General features: G+C 43.7%; 1 protein-coding gene across 1 annotated transcript in view; it reads left to right on the forward strand.

Annotated features, from left to right (window-relative positions):
• erbb2 (erb-b2 receptor tyrosine kinase 2) overlaps positions 1-19917 on the forward strand; it is a 40044-nt gene that overhangs the window by 10438 nt on the left and 9689 nt on the right. The window contains exons 2-21 of the mRNA XM_064923623.1: positions 3463-3614; positions 3718-3904; positions 4205-4345; positions 6163-6231; positions 6351-6466; positions 6720-6861; positions 7150-7284; positions 7416-7542; positions 8033-8106; positions 8462-8552; positions 9334-9536; positions 9794-9923; positions 12462-12558; positions 15277-15431; positions 15753-15800; positions 16191-16329; positions 16887-17009; positions 17186-17284; positions 17473-17658; positions 17772-17927. Of these exons, the coding sequence (XP_064779695.1) occupies positions 3463-3614; positions 3718-3904; positions 4205-4345; positions 6163-6231; positions 6351-6466; positions 6720-6861; positions 7150-7284; positions 7416-7542; positions 8033-8106; positions 8462-8552; positions 9334-9536; positions 9794-9923; positions 12462-12558; positions 15277-15431; positions 15753-15800; positions 16191-16329; positions 16887-17009; positions 17186-17284; positions 17473-17658; positions 17772-17927 (2570 nt within the window). The remainder of the gene's footprint in view (positions 1-3462; positions 3615-3717; positions 3905-4204; positions 4346-6162; positions 6232-6350; positions 6467-6719; positions 6862-7149; positions 7285-7415; positions 7543-8032; positions 8107-8461; positions 8553-9333; positions 9537-9793; positions 9924-12461; positions 12559-15276; positions 15432-15752; positions 15801-16190; positions 16330-16886; positions 17010-17185; positions 17285-17472; positions 17659-17771; positions 17928-19917) is intronic.

The following is a 19917-nucleotide window of genomic DNA, read 5'->3' on the forward strand; positions in this document are numbered from 1 at the left end:
AGTACAAAAGTTGATCTATTCTGGGCGAGAAATAAATATTCCAAAGAAAGTCCGGGACAGTGACGCAACAGATGAAAACGTTTACCTTAAAATGTTGATCAACTATTAGGCTATTTCTTCACATTATAAACACAGCAATGCGCACACGGAAGTAGGCTATAAGCACAAATGTTCCATTAGCAGGAAAACACCATTCTCAAAAGTGACTACTAATGCGATTATGCATGTAATGCATTTTTATGGCGAAAATGATCTTCCCCCGTCTTGAAACTCACGTGCTGCGTACGTATGCCAGTTAGGCTCTACAACCATTGTAAAGCGGATTAATGTGCTTCATTTTAAGAAGTTATTTGGCCACTTTAGTTGTGATCCCTATAGGCTAGGTTACATGAGGTGCACTGTTTGCCTTAAGCTGGGCATCGTTCACAAGTGATCGGCTGTAATTGTCACCCATCAGACTGTTCTTGATTTAATCTTGTTTTTACAAACACTAAATAATATATGTGGAATTGGTTTTGATTTAGAATGGATCATTATCATGCACCTGTCTCGAAACAGGAGCAGCGGGGAAAAGATACATGTCATCTATGCACATAAATAGTGACTGGAGGACGCTTTTCTCGTGGTTCATTTTCATGTCAGTCAGGTAGGGGATACTCCTGTTGTAAAGATAAGCAATGTGTGTAATATTAGAAAGGTTGAGAAAGAAATATAATAGGACTAACCTATAGAAAGCTGATGGGATCCTCCTTTTTTTAATAGAGGCCATCACTCTGTTTTCTCACGCAATTGCGTAGCCTATAGAAGTGTTGCGGAACATGAGCTCATGGGCTCTCGTGAAGTGTTTGATTAGATTTTTGATTAGATTTGCATTGATGTCAGAGTGATTAGAGGGACAATAGAGTGCGGAGTACCAGGTAGTTAGCAAGTTTGGTAGGCTACTAATGACCAGCAGCAGCATCAGAGCTTGGTCACATGGAATTTTGACTGCCATCATGACTCATGTCTGGCGGTAATACGGTCACAGTAATAGCCCTAGGTGCAGCTGATATGTAGGTCACTGTGAGAACACTGGGCTGCGTTTAGAACACACTACACGTCACATAGCATGTGATAAGAGTTCGTACACGATACAGTACTACAGGCGCGATAACGACTCGTATCTCTTTGGCTGCGTCCCACTACATTGCCTATATAGTGCACTACTTTTTTACCAGAGCCCTATGGGCATCTTCTAGGACATCTTCAACCTGTCCCAGGCTGTAGTCCCACATGCTTTAAGGAGACCTCTATCGTGCCAGTGCCCAAGAAAAACAAGGTGACATGCCAAAAGACTATCGCCCCATCGCGCTCACCTCCGTCATCATGAAGTGCTTTGAGAGCCTGGTTGTGGCCCCAAGGTCAGCATGCCAGGCACACTGGACCCACTCCAATTTCCTTCCCCCTCCAACAGATCCACGGAATATACCATTTCCATCACTGTACACACGGCCTCAACCCATTTGTAAAAGAGGAACCCCTATGTGAGAATGCTGTTCATTGATTTCAGTTTGGTCTGGACACCACTCTCTGCTACTGGATCCTGGACTTCCTGATGGGCAAACCACAGGCTGTGAGAACTGGCAACAACACCTCCTCCATTCTGACTCTTAAAACAGGGGCCCCCCTGGAGTGTTTTCTCAGTCCTCTGCTGTACTCCCTGTTCACACATGACTGCGTGGCTTTGCACAACACCAACTCTATCATCAAGTTAACTGACAACACCACGGTTGTAGGACTGATAACCAACAATGATGAGTCAGCCTATATGGGAGGAGGTAAGTGAACGGCCATTGTGGTGTCGCGACAACAACTCCCTCCATGTCAGCAAAACAAAGGACTTGATTGTTGACCTCAGAAAGCAGAGGAGGGAACATGCCCCCGGTCCACATAAACGGGACTGCAGTAGAGAGTTTGAAGTTCTTCGGCGTTCACATCGAGGACTTGTCATGGACCACCAACACCACCACTCTTGTCAAGAGGGCGCAACAGCATCTCTACTTTCTAAGGCAGCTGAAGAAATTTGGCATGCCGCCCCGTATCCTCTCAAAATACTACCGCTGCACCATCGAGAGTGTCCTGACTCGTTGCATCATAACATGGTATCTACTCAAAACGGTACCCGGGGAAGGCACGCAGCATCATCGAGGACCCCACACAGACCAGCCATGAGCTGTTCTCTCCGTTACAGTCTGATACCAACAGGCTCAGAGACAGTTTCTATCCACAAGCCATCAGACTGCTGAACACTTGAACAGGTCTGACCAACTGCTCTGATTCTCTGCACCTTAGCGCGCACACACACACACACACACACACACACACACACACACACACACACACACACACACACACACACACACACACACACACACACACACACACACACACACACACACACACATATACATTAAAGCTACACACACACACACACACACACACATCACAACTTCTGCTACCAGACTCTTACTATACTGCTCAATTTATACACTTGACCCCACCCCCCACTTTGACAATACACAAGTAAATATTAAATTGTGCCTTTCTGTATTACACTTAAGCTAAAATATTTATTATATTCTTCTGACATTTACTTGTTCATATTCATGTCTTTGATTATTTCTTATTGTTTGCATTGTTGAGAACGAATCAGCAAGTAAGCATTTAGTTGGACAGTGTATACCATGAGTATCCCGCACCTACAACTAATAAAAACTGGATGGGCCCTGGTCAAAAGCAGCGCACTATGTAAGGAAAAGGGTGCCATTTGAGACAAAGCCATGCACTTTGGAGATCCTTGGCAAATCATCTTCTTTCTCTCTCTGCATTTCCTGTGTCCCTGTATCCTGTGTCACCTAGTGTCCGGCTTGCTGTCTCCAAAACGAGGGAAAGTGATAGCCCTGGAGGAGGGAGAGAGGGGGTGGAATTGAACTTCTGGAAGGAGGGTTGACATAAGTGTTATGGGGAGTCTTCCAGGGATCTGGGGAGGAAGTAATTTAATGTGTGTGTGTGTGGAAGACTAGGCTCTTCTTTCTTTCCTGTCTTTAGGAAGATGTTATGTCAATGTGCACACTATACAGACAATATGTATATGACTTTATTCATCATGCTATGGTAGAGGGAGGAAAAAAACTATAGTGAATCTTAAAGTGAAAAAGACATGTACTACATGGTGTACTGTATATTGTCAGTTGTTGATACACCTGCAGTGTATGTGACAATAAAACGCCTCCATTTGTTTTCGGCACATGCAACAGAAATGGCACATCTGATTACCAATTTACCCAAATGCGTCATCAAAGGCGTCACGATGCGCCGAAACACTGGTTGACACAAAGCCGCGCTTCAACTCAGGATCCTGTTCTTTTAAATTAAAGGTAACATGTATTAACGTATCTATTTTGTGTGTGCGTGTGTCGTCAGTGTGCCTGGGCACAGACATGAAGCTGGCCCTGCCCTCCAGCCTGGAGAACCACTATGAGACCCTGCGGCTGCTCTACACTGACTGCCAGGTGGTGCACGGCAACCTAGAGATCACACATCTTCGGGGCAAGCCGGACCTCTCCTTCCTACAGGTATGTTTTCTTTGCCTGATTTTTTTTCTTCTTCTCCCTCACCTGTTATCAATGCTAACATTCCTCCCTTTCCCCCCTTTCTTCCCTCCCTCCCCCTCTCCAGGGTATCGTGGAGGTGCAGGGCTACGTCTTGATTGCCCGTGTGTCTGTGAGTGTGGTGCCGCTGGACAACCTGCGCATCATCCGGGGAAGCCAGCTGTACAACTCCAGCTATGCTCTGGCTGTCCTGGATAACACCCTCCCTCAAGAAGGGGTGGGCCTGAGGGTGCTCCGCCTCCGCAGTCTCACAGGTGAGGGAGGGGCCAGAGTGTGAGAGGGCAGTCTTTTTGGGATACAGGAGGGATGTAATCGTAATTGAATGAAGGGACGGATTGGATACTTATCGGCCCCTTTTTTAATTCTTTAAAAGTGCATCTTTCCTTCTTTGTCGTAACAACTAATTAGACATGATGGAACAGGTGAATGCAAGGGCTTTACCACATGGCTTTTTCCTATCCAGTCATTTCTCATCAGTGATTACTGTTTTTTTGTCAGTTCCTCTGTGAACATTTTGAACTGACCCTTATCTCCCTGTCCTGTTAACCCCATAGAGATCCTGCTGGGTGGAGTGCATATTTGGGGAAATCACCAGCTCTGTTTCCCAGACCCCCAGCACATGGAGTGGAGGGACACACTGGATGAAAAGAACACGCATGCCAAGCAGCTCCGCCTGCAGGCCCGGGCCCCCAAATGTGAGTGTTCCTGTTATGGGAGTTTACACACACACGTAATCTCAGACGTGTACACACACACACACACACACACACACACACACACACACACACACACACACACACACACACACACACACACACACACACACACACACACACACACACACACACACACACACAAGTGCCTTCGGAAGGTATTCAGACCCCATTAATTTTTCCACATTTTGTTAGGTTACATACAGCCTTATTCTAAAATATATTATTTGTTTTTTTTTCCCTTATTGATCTACACAATACTCCATAATGATGAAGCAAAAAACATTTTTTGGAAATTGTTGCTAATTTATACAAAAATAAAACACGTTTACATAGGTATTCAGACCCTTTACACTTGTCAGCAATTACAGCCTCCAGTCTTCTTGGGTATGAGGCTTGGGCTTGGCACACCTGTATTTGGGGAGTTTTTCCAATTCTTCTTTGCACATCCTCTCAAGCTCTGTCAGGTTGGATGGGGAGCATTGCTGCACAGTTATTTTCAGGTCTCTCCAGAGATGTTCGATCAGGTTCAAGTCCGGGCTCTGGCCGGGCCACTCAAGGACATTCGGAGACTTGTCCCGAAGCCACTCCTGCATTGTCTTGGCTGTGTGCTTCGGGTCGTTGTCCTGTTGGAACGTGAACTTCCGCCCCCAGTCTGAGGTCCTGAGCGCTCTGGAGAAAGTTTTCATCAAGGAACTATCAGTACTTTGCGCCGTTCATCTTTGCCTTGATCCTGACTAGTCTCCCAGTCCCTTCCTCTGAAAAACACATCTACAGCATGAACCTGCCACCAGCATGCTTCATTGTAGGGATGGTGCTGGGTTTCCTCCAGATGTGAAGCTTGGCATTGAGGCCAAGGATTTGAATCTTGGTTTCATCAGACCAGAGAATCTTGTTTCTCATGGTCTGAGTGTCTTTAGGTGCCTTTTGGCAAACTCATAGCGGCCTGTCATGTGCCTTTTACTGAGGAGGGGCTTCCGTCTGGCCGCTCTACCATAAAGGCCTGAGTGCTGCAGAGATGGTTGTCCTTCTGGAAGGTTCTCGCATCTCCTCAGATGAACTCTAAAGCTCTGTCAGAGTAACCATCAGGTTCTTGGTCACCTCCCTGACCAAGGCCCTTCTTCCCCAATTGCTCGGTTTGGCCAGGCTGCCAGCTCTAGGAAGAGTCTTGGTGGTTCCAAACTTATTCCATTTAAGTATGATGGAGGCCACTGTGTTCTTGGAGACCTTCAATGCTTCGACACAATCCTGTCTCGGAGCTCTACGGACAATTTCTTCAACCTCATGGCTTGGTTTTTGCTGACATGCACTGTCAACTGGCGGGACCTTATAGACAGGTGTGTGCCTTCCAAATTATGTCCAATCAATTGAATTTACCGCAGGTGGACTCCAATCAAGTTGTCAAACAGCTCAAGGATGATCAATGGAAACAGCATGCACTTGCACTCAATTTTGAGTCTCATAGCAAAGTTTCTGAATACTTATGTAAATAAGGTGTTTCTGTTTTTTTTTCTTAAAACCTGTTTTCACTTTGTCATTATGGGGTATTGTGTGTAGATTGCTGAGGACTTTTTTGATATACGCCATTTTAGAATAATTCTGTAACGTAACAAAATGTTGAAAAAGTCATGGGGTCTGAATACTTTCCGAAGGCACTGTACATCCCATTTGTCAGTCAACTATCGCTATGATTGAAGTGTGGTCAGTCTCTGCAACAATCTGTCTCCAGAGGTCAATGTTTGGTCAACATCGGTGACCGTCTGTCAAGGCGTTGTTGACCGTTTTGTCTTTTGTCCCAGGTCCGAAGTGCTCCCCTGCCTGTGTAAAGCGAAGCTGCTGGGGAGAGACAGAGAAAGACTGCCAGACCCGTGAGTCTGTCTCTTTCCATCATTTCTTCTCTCAATCTGTTTGTCTTTATGTCTCCGTTCTGTCTATGCCCCTCTCTCTGTCTCTCACACACTTTCTCTCTTTCTCTCTCCCCTTATAGTGACCCATGTGCACTGTGCATCGGGGTGTCTGCGCTGTAAGGGACCTGATCCCAATGACTGCTGCCACATGCAGTGTGCTGCCGGCTGCACTGGGCCCAAAGACTCAGACTGCCTGGTGAGAATGCTGCCATGACAGACACACACACACACACACACAGGAACTCCCTGTCTTATTTTAAATAATGTGTCTTGACTCTTGCCTCCGATGTGTCAATTTTCCACTGTATTGGTTCCTACAGTTGCGCCAGGAGAAAATACGGTGGTGTGTTACATACGCATTGCGGCAATTGTTCTGCCAATACTGCAGCACAACCTAACCTTTTCATTTCCTTCGGACAAACTTCTAAAGAACTGCCTCTGTTTTACAGTCGTGCCGTCACTTCAACGACAGCGGGACGTGTAAAGACAACTGTCCGCCCCCCACCATCTACGACCCGGTCACCTTCGTGTCCAAACCCAACCCCAACAGGAAGTTCAGCTTCGGGGCCACCTGCGTCAGGACATGTCCCTGTAAGCTCGGCTTACTTTCCTGTATATATAAATGTCCCTTTTTCTATGTCCGTCTCTGTTTTTCTCTCTCTGTCTCTTTAAGGAATTATATTGTCTCTCTATCTCTATCCCTCCCTCTCACCTGTTTCTTCTTAACACACACTCTCTCTCTCAATTAATTTGAGGTCAATTCAAAAGGCTTTATTATCATGGAGAGTGTAGCGACACATACTGTACATTGCCAAAGAAAACATATAGAAACAGAAATATCTCAATTATATTTTAAAATCAACATCTCTCTTTCTATAGATAACTACCTAGCCATGGAGGTGGCCTGTACCATGGTGTGTCCTAAAGCGAACCAGGAAGTGATTATCACCCAGCCTGACGGCAAGGAGACACAGACACAGAAGTGTGAGAAGTGTGAAGGGGAATGTCCAAAAGGTTTGTGTGTGTATGTTTTTGAGTTCGTATGTGCACATATGTTATGACGGTGGTGGTGATGGTGGTGGTGTGTGTGTTTTAACATTTGCGTGTGTGCTTATTCACCCTGACTGTATCTTTATGTGTTCCAGTGTGCTATGGGCTGGGCATGGGTGATCTCCAGAGCTCCTCCTGGGTGAGCTCCTCCAACGTGGCCCAGTTCACTGGCTGCAATAAGATCTATGGCAGTCTGGCTTTCCTTCCACAGAGCTTCACAGGGTAACTGCTCTACTGTCTCTTTTCTACCTTATATCTGGCCGACTAAGAGAGGGGGACTTGAATGTTACCAACAGCCACTAAAAACCTGGGTTCAACCTGGGTGAGATTTTCAGTTTACTGGCAAGCTCAATCCAAGCTCAATTGTGCCATCTCCATGCAAGCCATTGTTTGCTAACACCAGAAAGACTCAGCAAGGGAGTTCTTCCTGTAAATAACTAGTATGGAAGAACTTGTCACATTCACGCTTCCTCACGGGAAGCAATCGCTTCAAACCTTTCTGGCACTAGCACGCACTGCCTCGCACGGATATGACACAATAATGGGCAAGTGGCTATTGTGTAGCAGTATTAACCTACAGGGTGATGTCACAGCAGCTATTTTATGCCTGAAAGCTCACCTCACATTTGCTGTCACATGTTGAGTTGTTAAGGTGTTGTTCATGTCCGTATTGACCACACTCATGTGTGATCTCTGTGTTCCTTTTGTCCAGCGACCCATTGGCTAACATGACAGGTCTGACCCTTAGTGAGCTGGATGCATTTAAGAATTTGGTGGAGATCACAGGTACTGAACACACGCGTACACATGCATGTACACATAAATACACATATACACACATGCGCGCACACACTCACGCATATATGTGTACATGCATGCATGTGCACATAAACGGAATGCACATGCACACACACACTTACCCTCACACATGCACTCACACGCATAAACATGCACAGCCATTTACACACACACACACACACACACACACACACACACACACACACACATACACACACACACACACACACACACACACACACACACACACACACACACACACACACACACACACACTCTTTACTTTCTTTTGGGATAGCATTGATTCTGTATGCGTGTTTGTGTGTGTTTCTGTTCCCTACAGGATATCTGTACATTGATGCGTGGCCAGCCAACTGGACTAACCTGAGTGTGTTTGAGAACCTGAAAGTGATCCGAGGAAGGATGCTCTATAAGTAAGTCTGTGGTACTGTCCATCGGTCTGTTCGTCTCTGCCATGTCATTACAGTATAATATCTGTTGTCAGTCTGCCGGCCAAATCCGTCTGTCAACTAGTTTTGGTCTACTAATGTTTCATGAAGTCTATCTTATATAATAATACTTTTTTTCTGTTTGTCTTGCCAGTCAATATTAATTATATCCATCTACCTGTCTGTCTTGCTGTCTCTTTGTCCTGCTGCCTGCCTGTCTACGTTTGTCCTCATTATATGTGTCCATGTTCTATGCATGTCTGTCTGGTCAAGGATCCCTTGAACTTTGGGTTATAAAAGCTAATGATTACCCAGCACAGCTGCCTGAGCCTGCAGGGTGATATTGTAAATATTGCAGGTTAGTGGATGGAAGTCTGTGCAATTGCTTCTGGTATGGGGTTTTCTGCTTTCTGTTTTCTGTGTTTCTGTCAAGCTATCTACTCTTTCACTCCTCCCCTCTTTACCCTTCTTCTACCATCCTTCTAACTCCTCTTAACCCCATTTTCTCCTCCAACATTTTTCACTCCCAAAAATAGATTTAAATGTTCTAAATAACGGGAGCTCTCATACTATACCGATTTCCCCCCCATTGTGTGTGGTGCTTGTATCGCGCTGTAACGAAACCTGCTGTTAAACTAAACTTACAGCATAGGTCACGCTGCAGAATATAACTTGACTCACGGTGCGTTAGCTCACAGCGCAAGTGTCTTCGCCCATACTACTAACTGAATAAATGGGCTCCCACCTCTCCTCTCTTTCCTTTTAGAGGAGTGTTCTCTCTGGGGGTCCAGTCAATACAGATCCGTTCTCTGGGTCTGCGTTCACTCAGGAGCATCAGCGGGGGTCTGGTCCTGCTCCACAACAACTCCCAGCTCTGCTACACCCAGGACCTGCCCTGGGGGACCCTGCTGCACCCCACCCAGGGGCCCCACCGAATCGTCAATGCCAACCAGGACCCCCAGGAGTGTGGTATGCATAACGCGCACACATTCACGAATGAAAACAAGCAGCACACGTGCATGCTAATAGGCACATTTTGTGGATGTCTATGTTTATGCGTATGTGTGTATGGTGGTTGTGTGTTGAGAGGGAAGAAACATCAGTGTGTGTGTGTGCATTCATGTGTGTGAATGTTAGTATTTTCCATGTGGCACCAAAAGCTGTGTCCTTGGTGATCAGTAAAGTTTATTGAATATAATTGAATTCTCCCTGTCTTCTCCTCCTAGTGGTGGAAGGCCGTATGTGTCACCTGCTGTGTGCTAATGGCTGCTGGGGGCCAGGGCCCAGCCAGTGTGTGGCCTGTGTGAAATTCCAGCGTGGGAAGGAATGCGTGGAGGAGTGCGATATCTATCAGGGGTGAGAGACGGTCAAACTATCTGTCATACGCACGTACACACGCGTTCTCCCGGCTCCTATGGCTGGAAAATAAGTCAAGAGTGTGTGGAGGAGTGCAATATCTATCAGGGATGATAGACGTATGGGGTGCCGTTAGTAACAACTCTATGTTATGAAAAAGGTGCATTTTGTGCCATGAAATGCAAACATTGCCGTCTTTTGCTTACACAAAATGGAGATGGTCAAAAATGAGTAGGGAGTGCACAGTTTGTCAGAGCAAATCGATACAAATGTGGAAATGACAACTGGATCAAGTGATTAAAGCATTTAGTCAATCAATTAAAAAGCTTTTATTGTTGAATCTGCCCTCTGGTTCCTTTGGTTGATCCAGACCAAAGCAGCTTGTACAGTATTACATGCTGACTACACTGGCCACGCGCGCACGTGCTGATTTTGTCCATCATGACACACAGGTTAAAATATCTAAACCAACTGTGAACCAAGTATATTAATTTGGGTGCATGTCGAAACACACATGACATATTCATGGACTTTTAGCTAGCTTGTTATGTCTGGCCAATTTGTCCTGGGAGATGAACATTGGGTTGTTATTTTACCTGAAATGCATATGGTCCTTTTTTTTTTTGTGTGTTTCTGTACTCCGACTATTAACACTAGAAAATCTGGGCATTGAGCAATCCCATTCATGATTGAGAGAATGCCAAGAGTGTGTAAAGCTGTCATCAAGGCAAAGGGTGGCTACTTTAAAGAATCTCAAATATAAAATACATTTTTGATTAGTTTAACACTTTTTTGATTACTACATGATTCCATGTGTGTTATATCATGTCTTCACTATTATTCTACAATGTAGAAAATAGTTTGTTTTTTTAAATAAAAAATGGAATGAGTAGGTGTGTCCAAACGTTTGACTGGTACTGCATCAAATCATTATTTTTTAAGAAAAATGATATCTGCCCATACAGGTTCTCTACATAAAAAAATCTAATGTAAGTTTATTTTGAGGTGTCTAATACCAAAGTCTCTTTCAGATAATAATACATGTAATATAGATGATAATAATAATAAAATAATTATCAATAATACTATAGATACTTGCTGCTTTGCAATAAGAAGAAAGGATAAGAGATTGAGAGGTTAAAAAATGATGTTTTATAAAACCTAATATGAAGCAGAGGGGTGAATATAATAGCAGCAAAATGCAACAATCAACTGGTAGAAAAGCAGCATTGAATTCTGGTACCGCGCGCAAAAATAACTCTCGTTGTAAGGGCCGTTTTATAAATATTTTTTTACTTATATGCTTGTATGCTCCTGAAAACCAATGAGTAGATAAGAGAGGCGGGACTTGCAGCGCGTCAAGCATCTCAGATAGAACCAAGTTCTGTTTTAGCGCCTGGCTGCGCTGACACCCGTTGACGCGTACGACCAGTGTGGATGAAATGACTGAATAACATGTATGTGTCCATTTTATTTTGCAACGCTTGTGCACGCAATATTTGGGTGTCGGCTATATTTGCTACACAAGCGTTGGCCACAATCTCCCAATAGAACGGAATGATGTTTTTTTTTTAAATACAAGCGAGACCAAGTTGTCATGCAGCACAGAGTAAATCAAAGTCACATACCCCGAATACAACAGGTGTAAACTTTCCCATTAAACACTTACTTATGAGCCCTTTCCCAACAATGCAGAGTTAAAAAGAACATTTGCACAAAAATTAAAGGAAATGGTAACTCAAGGCTGTGTACAAGGAGTACCGGTACAAAGTCAATGTGTGTGGGTGCGAGGTAGTTGAGGTGATTGAGGTAATATGTACATGTAGTTGGGTTAAAAGTGACAAGGCAATCCGGATAGATAAACAGAGTAGCAGCAGCGTGTGTGAAGAGTTGAAAGTGTGTGTTTTGTTCATTGGGACACACAATGGAATGTGTTAAACATTTTGCAACAGAAAAGATAAATCCAGCCCTGGTAGTTCCTTCCTGTTTCAGTCTGTTTCATTTTGTTTGGTGTCTAATGAACACAACCCAGCATTATGTAGCTCTGGTCAAAAGTAGGGCACTGTATAGACTGGTGGGTCATGTAGCAACAAAACAGATGCGAGTACAACTTTGGGGCAAAACAGACAGGGTTGGCTTCGTTTCAAAGGATTATTGACAACATGTGAACTATATTTTGTCTCCAAATGTTTGTTTATTGAAAACACAAAACAATTTGCACAATACGCACTTGTTGTCTCAAATACATCGCTACAGTTCTTGGTTAGCTAGCGAGCAAATTCTTGCCATATTAGCATAAGCATGAAAAAATAAGTCAAAACAAGATATGGTATCAAGAATAAGATACAACTAGCTTAAAAGAGCCATCAAAGATTTAATGATCATCTTGAGATCATCTTGATGCAGGTAGAGTGTGTGGACTGTTTGGATGTGTAGATAAGGCGATTATGTTGATGATTGTGGTGATAATGACTATGGCAATGGTGATGAGGACAATGTTGATGATGATGATGCTGATGATGATGTGTTTGGATGCAGTTCCCCGAGGGAGTTTTTCGACAACTCCGAGAGAGTCTGTGGCGCTTGTCACTCAGAGTGTCGCCCCATCAATGGCTCTGCCTCCTGCCTAGGCCCGGTAAGTGTGTTTTCGTATATGAGTGGGTGTTTGTTTTACGTGTGTGTGTGTGTGTGTGTGTGTAGACGATATCCCTCTGTTTGTGTGTATTTTCATTTATGAGTTTTTGTGTGTGTTTTCATTTACAGTGCTGTGAAAAAGTATTTTTCCCCTTTCTAATTTTCTCTACTTAATTTTCTCTACTTTTGCATAGCTTTGATCCCAAATGTTATCAGATCTTCAACCAAAACCTAATCATAAAACCGATGACCTATGAGGAAGATTAAACTAGCAACTGGACATTTAAAAACTAATATCTTATGCTTCACGGAGTCGTGTCTGAACGATGACATTATCAACATACAGCTGGCTGGTTATATGCTGTATCCGCAGGGTAGAACAGTGGCGTCTGGTAAGACAAGGGGGGTCGGACTATGTATATTTGTAAACAACAGCTGGTGCACGATATTTAAGGAAGTCTCAAGGTTTTGCTCGGCTGAGGTAGAGTATCTCATGATAAGCTGTAGACCACACTATCTACCTAGAGAGTTTATCTGTATTTTTCAGTGCTGTCTACATACCACCACAGACCTATGCTAGCACTAAGACCGCACTCAATGAGCTGTATTCCACCATAAGCAAACTGGAAAACGCTCATCCAGAGGCAGCGTTCCTTGTTGCCGGGGACTTTAATGCAGGGAAACTTAGATCCGTTTTATCAAATTTCTATCAGCATGTTAAATGTGCAACCAGAGGGGGGAAAAAACTCTAGACCACCTTTACTCCACGCACAGAGACGCGTACAAAGCTCTCCCTCGCCCTCCATTTGGCAAATAACACTGAACGCACCAGCTGTTCCGGACGACTGTGTGATCACGCTCTCCGCAGCCGATGTGGGCAAGACCTTTAAACAGGTCAATATTCACAAGGCCGCAGGGCCAGACGGATTACCAGGACATCTACTCCGAGCATGCGGTGACCAACTGCCAAGTGTCTTCACTGACATTTTCAACATCTCCCTGTCCGATTCTATAATACCAACATGTTTTAAGCAGACCACCATAGTCCTTGTACCCAAGAACACTAAGGTAACCTGCCTAAATGACTACCGACCTGTAGCACTCACATCTGTAGCCATGAAGTGCTTTGCTGGTCATGGCTCACATCAACACCATTATCCCAGAAACCCTAGACCCACCTCAATTTGCATACCGTCCCAACAGATCCACAGATGATGCAATCTCTATTGCACTCCACACTGCCCTTTCCCACCTGGACAAAAGAAACACCTATGTGAGAATACTATTCATTGACTACAACTCAGTGTTCAACACCATAGTGCCCTCAAAGCTCATCAATAAGCTAAGGACACTGGGACTAAACATCTCCCTCTGCAACTGGATCCCGGACTTCTTGACGGGCCGCCCCCAGGTGGACAGGTAACAACAGATTCGCTATGCTGATCCTCAACACGGGGGCCCCTCAGGGGTGCGTGCTCAGTCGCCTCCTGTTCACTCATAACTGCACGGCCAGGAACGACTCCAACACCATCATTACGTTTTTGCCGATGACACAATAGTGGTAAGCCTGATCACCGACAACGACGAGACAGCCTATAGGGAGGAGGTCAGAGACCTGGCTGTGTGGTGCCAGGACAACAACCTCTCCCTCAACGTGATCAAGACAAATACTTATTTTCCACCATAATTTGCAAATAAATTCATTTTTTTTTTCATTTTGTCTGTCATAGTTGAAGTGTACATATGATGAAAATTACAGGCCTCCCTCATCTTTTTAAGTGGGAGATCTTGCACAATTGCCCCACTGTACATATTACCTTGACTAACCCGGTACCCCCTGTATATAGTCTCGTTATTGTTATTCTACTGCTGCTCTTTAATGACTTGTTCCTTTTATTTCTTATTCTTATTTTTTAAACAGCATTGTTGGTTAGAGGCTTCTAAGTAAGCATTTCACTGTTCGGTGCATGTGACTAATAAAATTTGATTTGTTGGTGGTTGTGTGATGGTTTGGGGATGCTTTGCTGCCTCAGGTCCCAGATGACTTGCCTTAACAGAAGGAACCATTAATTCTGCTCTGTATCAGAAAATTCTACAGGAGAATGTCAGATCATCCGTCTGTGAGCTGAAGTGCAGCTGGGTCATGCAGCAAGACAATGATCCAAAACACACAATTAGCCTACATGAAAATGGTTAAAAAGCGACACATTTGAAGTTTTGGAATGGCTTAATACCAATTCAAATGTCGTGGCAGGATTTGAAACGGGCAGTTCATGCTTGAAAACCCACAATTGTTGCTGAGTTAAAGCAGTTCTGCATGCAAGAGTGGGCCAAAATTCTTCCTCATTGATGTGAGAGACTGATTAACAACTTCAAGAAGCATTTGGTTGCAGTCAATGCCGCTAAAGGTGGCCTCTAAAGGTGGCACAGACAGTTATTGAGTGTAAGGGGGCAATTCCTTTTTTACAAAGAGGAATTAGGTGTTGCATAACTTTAATTAAATAAATCAAATACGTTTTTAAAAATGTGGTTATTTGTCAACTCCGTTTCTCTTTATCTAATATTAGGTTTTGGTTGCAGATCTGCGAACATTCAATATATAAACATATGCAAAAAAACAGATCAAATCAGGAAGGGGGGCAAAAAAACGTTTGACTATATATGTGTTTTTAAATACTGTGTGTGTGAATCTAAGCTCTCTCTTTCGTCTTACCTCTAGGGGGCCCACCAATGTACAGATTGCCTGCACTACCAGGATGGGGAGGTGTGTGTGGAGAAATGTCCCAGTGGGTTAAAGGAGGAGCAGCACACTGTGTGGAAATACAGCAACGCCACGGGCCACTGCCTCTCCTGCAACACCAACTGCACACTCTCGTGAGTGTACACACACACACACACTTAAACAGACACACACTTAAACAGATACACACACACAGATGTAACATGAGACATATACACACACAAACACACAGGCATGTCAACATGCACACACAGGCATGTGATCGCAAACACACACACACAAATGGGCATGTGACTGCAAACACACACAAACTTAAACACACACACACCGATATGACATGAGATATATATACACACACACAAACAGGTGTGTGAACACACACACAAACAGCCGCGTGAACACAAACACACCGCCACCAAAACTGCGCAATGCTAATGCTGCTTTTTCTTTCTTAGGTGCACTCAGAAGGATGAAAGAGGCTGCCCCATCCATACTAAAACAGGGTAAGGTTTTCCATCACAAATATCTGTCATGCTCTGCGAAACTCTTAACTGATATCCCATTGTCTTTCTTTTTCAATAATTTTCTTTTTTCTCCAAGCCACACCCACCACGTTGGTGCTGTTTCTCCCCTCTATCCAACTCTCCCCCATTCTCTCTTATCCAACTGTCGTAAAAATAAATTGTGATCTTTCATCTCTCCTGCTCTATAACCGAAGTTCTCCAGTGTCATCTTTGAGCCTATTGTCCTGTTGCTCCGAGGATTACTTACACCTGCTTCAATGCATTCACAAAATATTCACAAGGAAGCCAAGAGGGTTTATGAATGTGTAGTAGCATTAGTAAAAGTAGTAGGTACTTGATGAATGTGAATGTTGCTCTCTGACTTTCCAGGCCGGGCACTTCGATCGCGGCTGCGGTGGGCGGGGCGGTGCTCTTCCTCATCCTATTGGGTCTGCTGGTGTTCTACCTACGCCGACAGAAACAGCTCAAGAGGAAGGAGACAATGAGGAGGATCCTCCAGGAGCATGAGGTGGGTGTGGGCAGTGCCATGACACATGGGGCTGGCGCAAAGCATCATGGGGGGGGGGGTTGTTGTTCAAAAGACAGAATTTGGAAAATGATTAATGCGAAGCTTGTAAATGATGTCTTTGTAATATCAGTAGGTCACTACTTGTAAAGATCATACAATATGTTAATAAGCTGTCTGTCTTATAGTTGCAGGGGTTAAAGTTCTGTCACTACGACGGATTTCCTTCATATGGATTTGTCTTTTTTTTTCATACATTAAAAAGTTTCATACGTGTACAAAATTATCCTCTTTCCTGGAGAACATGGTCATGCTTTTAAAACATTTTTTTGTTTATTTTATTTTTTTATACATGAAAGGGGAGGTTAACTTGGCCCCCGACAATTTTTCTTCTATAACCCCTGTAGTTAATGTTATTAGTGTTTCCCAGGGCATTATCAATGTCGTAGGTCTTGTCGTAACACAAGCCTGATAAAAGTTTCAGTTCTAAGTGAAAGAGTCGGTGATTGCAGTTCTAGTTTTAACTGCAAACGTGATGGGAGTCTTCTCTCTGTCTGTAGCTGGTGGAGCCTCTGACTCCCAGCGGAGCCCTGCCCAATCAGGCCCAGATGCGCATCCTCAAGGAGACCGAGCTAAAGAAGCTAAGAGTTCTGGGCTCAGGAGCCTTCGGCACTGTTTACAAGGTGTGTGTGCAAGCGTCTGTCTGCCTTTGCGTTGTCTATAAGATACCCTCATACCAATCGAACAGTTTGAAATTTAATATAACATTGATTGTCAACATCGTTTATTGAAATTCAAACTTTTTCTAAAGTTACTATGTTATAATAGCGTAATTATAATGTGAATATACTCATTCCAGGGGGCGTGGGCTCCTGATGGAGAGAATGTGAAGATCCCGGTGGCCATCAAGGTTTTGCGGGAGAACACTTCGCCCAAGGCCAACAAGGAGATCCTGGATGTGAGTTTTGGTATCAACCCATCCTTCTTTTAATGAATCCTTACACACAGACTCTCACTGTCTTTCTCGCTCTTTCTCTCTCTCTTTAACACACACACACACACACACACACACACACACACACACACACACACACACACACACACACACACACACACACACACACACACACACACACACACACACAGGAGGCGTACGTAATGGCCGGTGTGGCCAGTCCCTATGTGTGTCGTCTGCTGGGTATCTGCCTGACCTCCACAGTTCAGTTGGTCACCCAGCTCATGCCATACGGCTGCCTGCTGGACTACGTCCGAGAGAACAAGGACCACATCGGCTCCCAGTACCTCCTCAATTGGTGTGTGCAGATAGCAAAGGTGAGGCTACGAGAGATATGATCTGTCCATCATTCATTCGTTCGTCCGTCTGCATGGGATCATAATGGCTATGGGTGTAATTTCTTATTTTGTGTCTGTGTGTGTATGTTTAGGGGATGAGCTACCTGGAGGATGTGCGTCTTGTGCACAGGGACCTGGCAGCACGTAACGTCCTGGTAAAGAACCCCAACCACGTCAAGATCACTGACTTCGGCCTGGCTCGCCTGTTGGACATAGACGAAACAGAGTACCATGCTGACGGAGGCAAGGTATGGCTGTGTGTGTGTTTTTATATACATACATACATACATACATACATACATACATACACATACACACACACACACACACACACACACACACACACACACACACACACACACACACACACACACACACACACACACACACACACACACACACACACACACACACACTGAGTGTACAAAACATTAGGAACTTTCCATGACATAGACTGACCAGATGAATCCAGGTGAAATTTATGATCCCTTATTGATGTCACCTGTTAAATACAGGCTGTTAAATCTGACCTTGTTACCTTACAGAAAGCCCTAGTTGGTTTAAAACTTGTACTTAATGCGTGCAAGACTAAATACATGTTGCAGGGCTGCCAATGACATAGCCCCTAGTTGTGCCAATTTCCTGCAATTCTACATATTCTGACATGGCTTGGGCCAATGACCAGGGTGGATTTTATTTTAATAGATTTTTTTTTACCACGTCAGGTGTATTTAGGACTACTGTTACTTTGAGTATGCTAATATTTTTTGGGGTGGTTTGACACTTTTTCAGACAGTAATTAAATGAGATGGGGAGACAGGAAAATGGGAGAAACATTGGGAAGGTTGGGTGCATGGATTGATCACTGTTCTCAGGTGGAAAGCTGTATGTGACACGTGCCGAGGAGTATTACCACTACACTAAAGCTCTGCACAGGAAATACTCGTATTAATAGTTGATGGCAGTGTGTAACCAAATCATAAATTGTATTCTCCTTGTCCATGGACTGATTTTAAGGTAAGGACACAATCATTTTGTATTTTGGGTAAACTATCTCTTTTAAAATAGGGCTGAAAGAAAATCCTGCTTGCTCTCCAGGAGGGTTGGCCACCCCTGATGTTTCCCCAAGTGCTGGGTGTTCAAAAATGTTCTTGTAATAACAATTTATTTCTCAAAATCACCCAACCTTCAAGAAAAGTCTAATGAATATCAATATTCAGGTGGTTTATGCAGACCAGTTGAAGATCCTTGCCATCATCTTATTCTACATGTACAAAATATGATGTGTTTATGAGTTGTTAGTCCCCCTAAAATGTCAAAACTATTTTTTGATTCCTGGAGCATTCAATATCCAATGCTTATTTGTATGACATATTCAAAACTGTCCATGAATAGCTGAAAAAATACATAGCCTCATATAATACATTTTCAAAGACACAAGTATGCATATCAGATTTCAAATATGTGATTACACCTGCAAAATTGGGAAAAATCTCATCAAGAAGAAGTGGAATAATAAAATAACTGTGGGGAATAACAGTAGTGTTCTTGCTGACAAGCAGAGTAATTACCCGACATTATTGCCCGATATATTTTTAAAAAGTGAATTGTTCCACTGATCTGACTAAATAAAGTAAATATATAATAACATCTCCTGAAGATAAGATCAAATTCTGTTTCTATTGATTGTCCCCCCTCTAAAATTAAACAAAAAAGAATTCGACTTTTTAGTTCACAACCTGTTCGACAATATGATTTTCATAGTTACAAATCGGGTCACCCTACCAAACTTCCCTGCAAAAACATGCTCTAGTTCTGTCTGCTGCCTTTTCCTTGTCACAGCCTAAATGCCAATCACCAAACCAGGGGACTAATGAAAATGTGGATGACATGCTGACAAAAGGCCGTGTTCTGCAATAGGGGTGGGAGTAACCGCAATTAAATTTGGTTGACATTGTACATTAAACAGCGCTTCCATGCTGCTATTTTTACAGTTTTATAAACTCAGAAGATAACGTTCTCTCTCTCCATTCAGCTCCACTCTAACCTTGATGGGCGTTTCTTTAAAACATGCATCCAATCCCCTTGATCCCTAACATAACTAGACTAATCATATGCTTCAATAATCTGCGGTTCACCGGGCTGTGGCAAAGTAGGACAATGATAGAGGTTCCGGTCGTGATGTTAAATTGCAGGCGCAGATGTTCCGATTTCAAAACGATTTGGAGCACAGTTGAA

The sequence above is a fragment of the Oncorhynchus masou genome, chromosome 18, assembly GCF_036934945.1.
Source record: "Oncorhynchus masou masou isolate Uvic2021 chromosome 18, UVic_Omas_1.1, whole genome shotgun sequence".
NCBI lineage: Eukaryota > Metazoa > Chordata > Actinopteri > Salmoniformes > Salmonidae > Oncorhynchus > Oncorhynchus masou.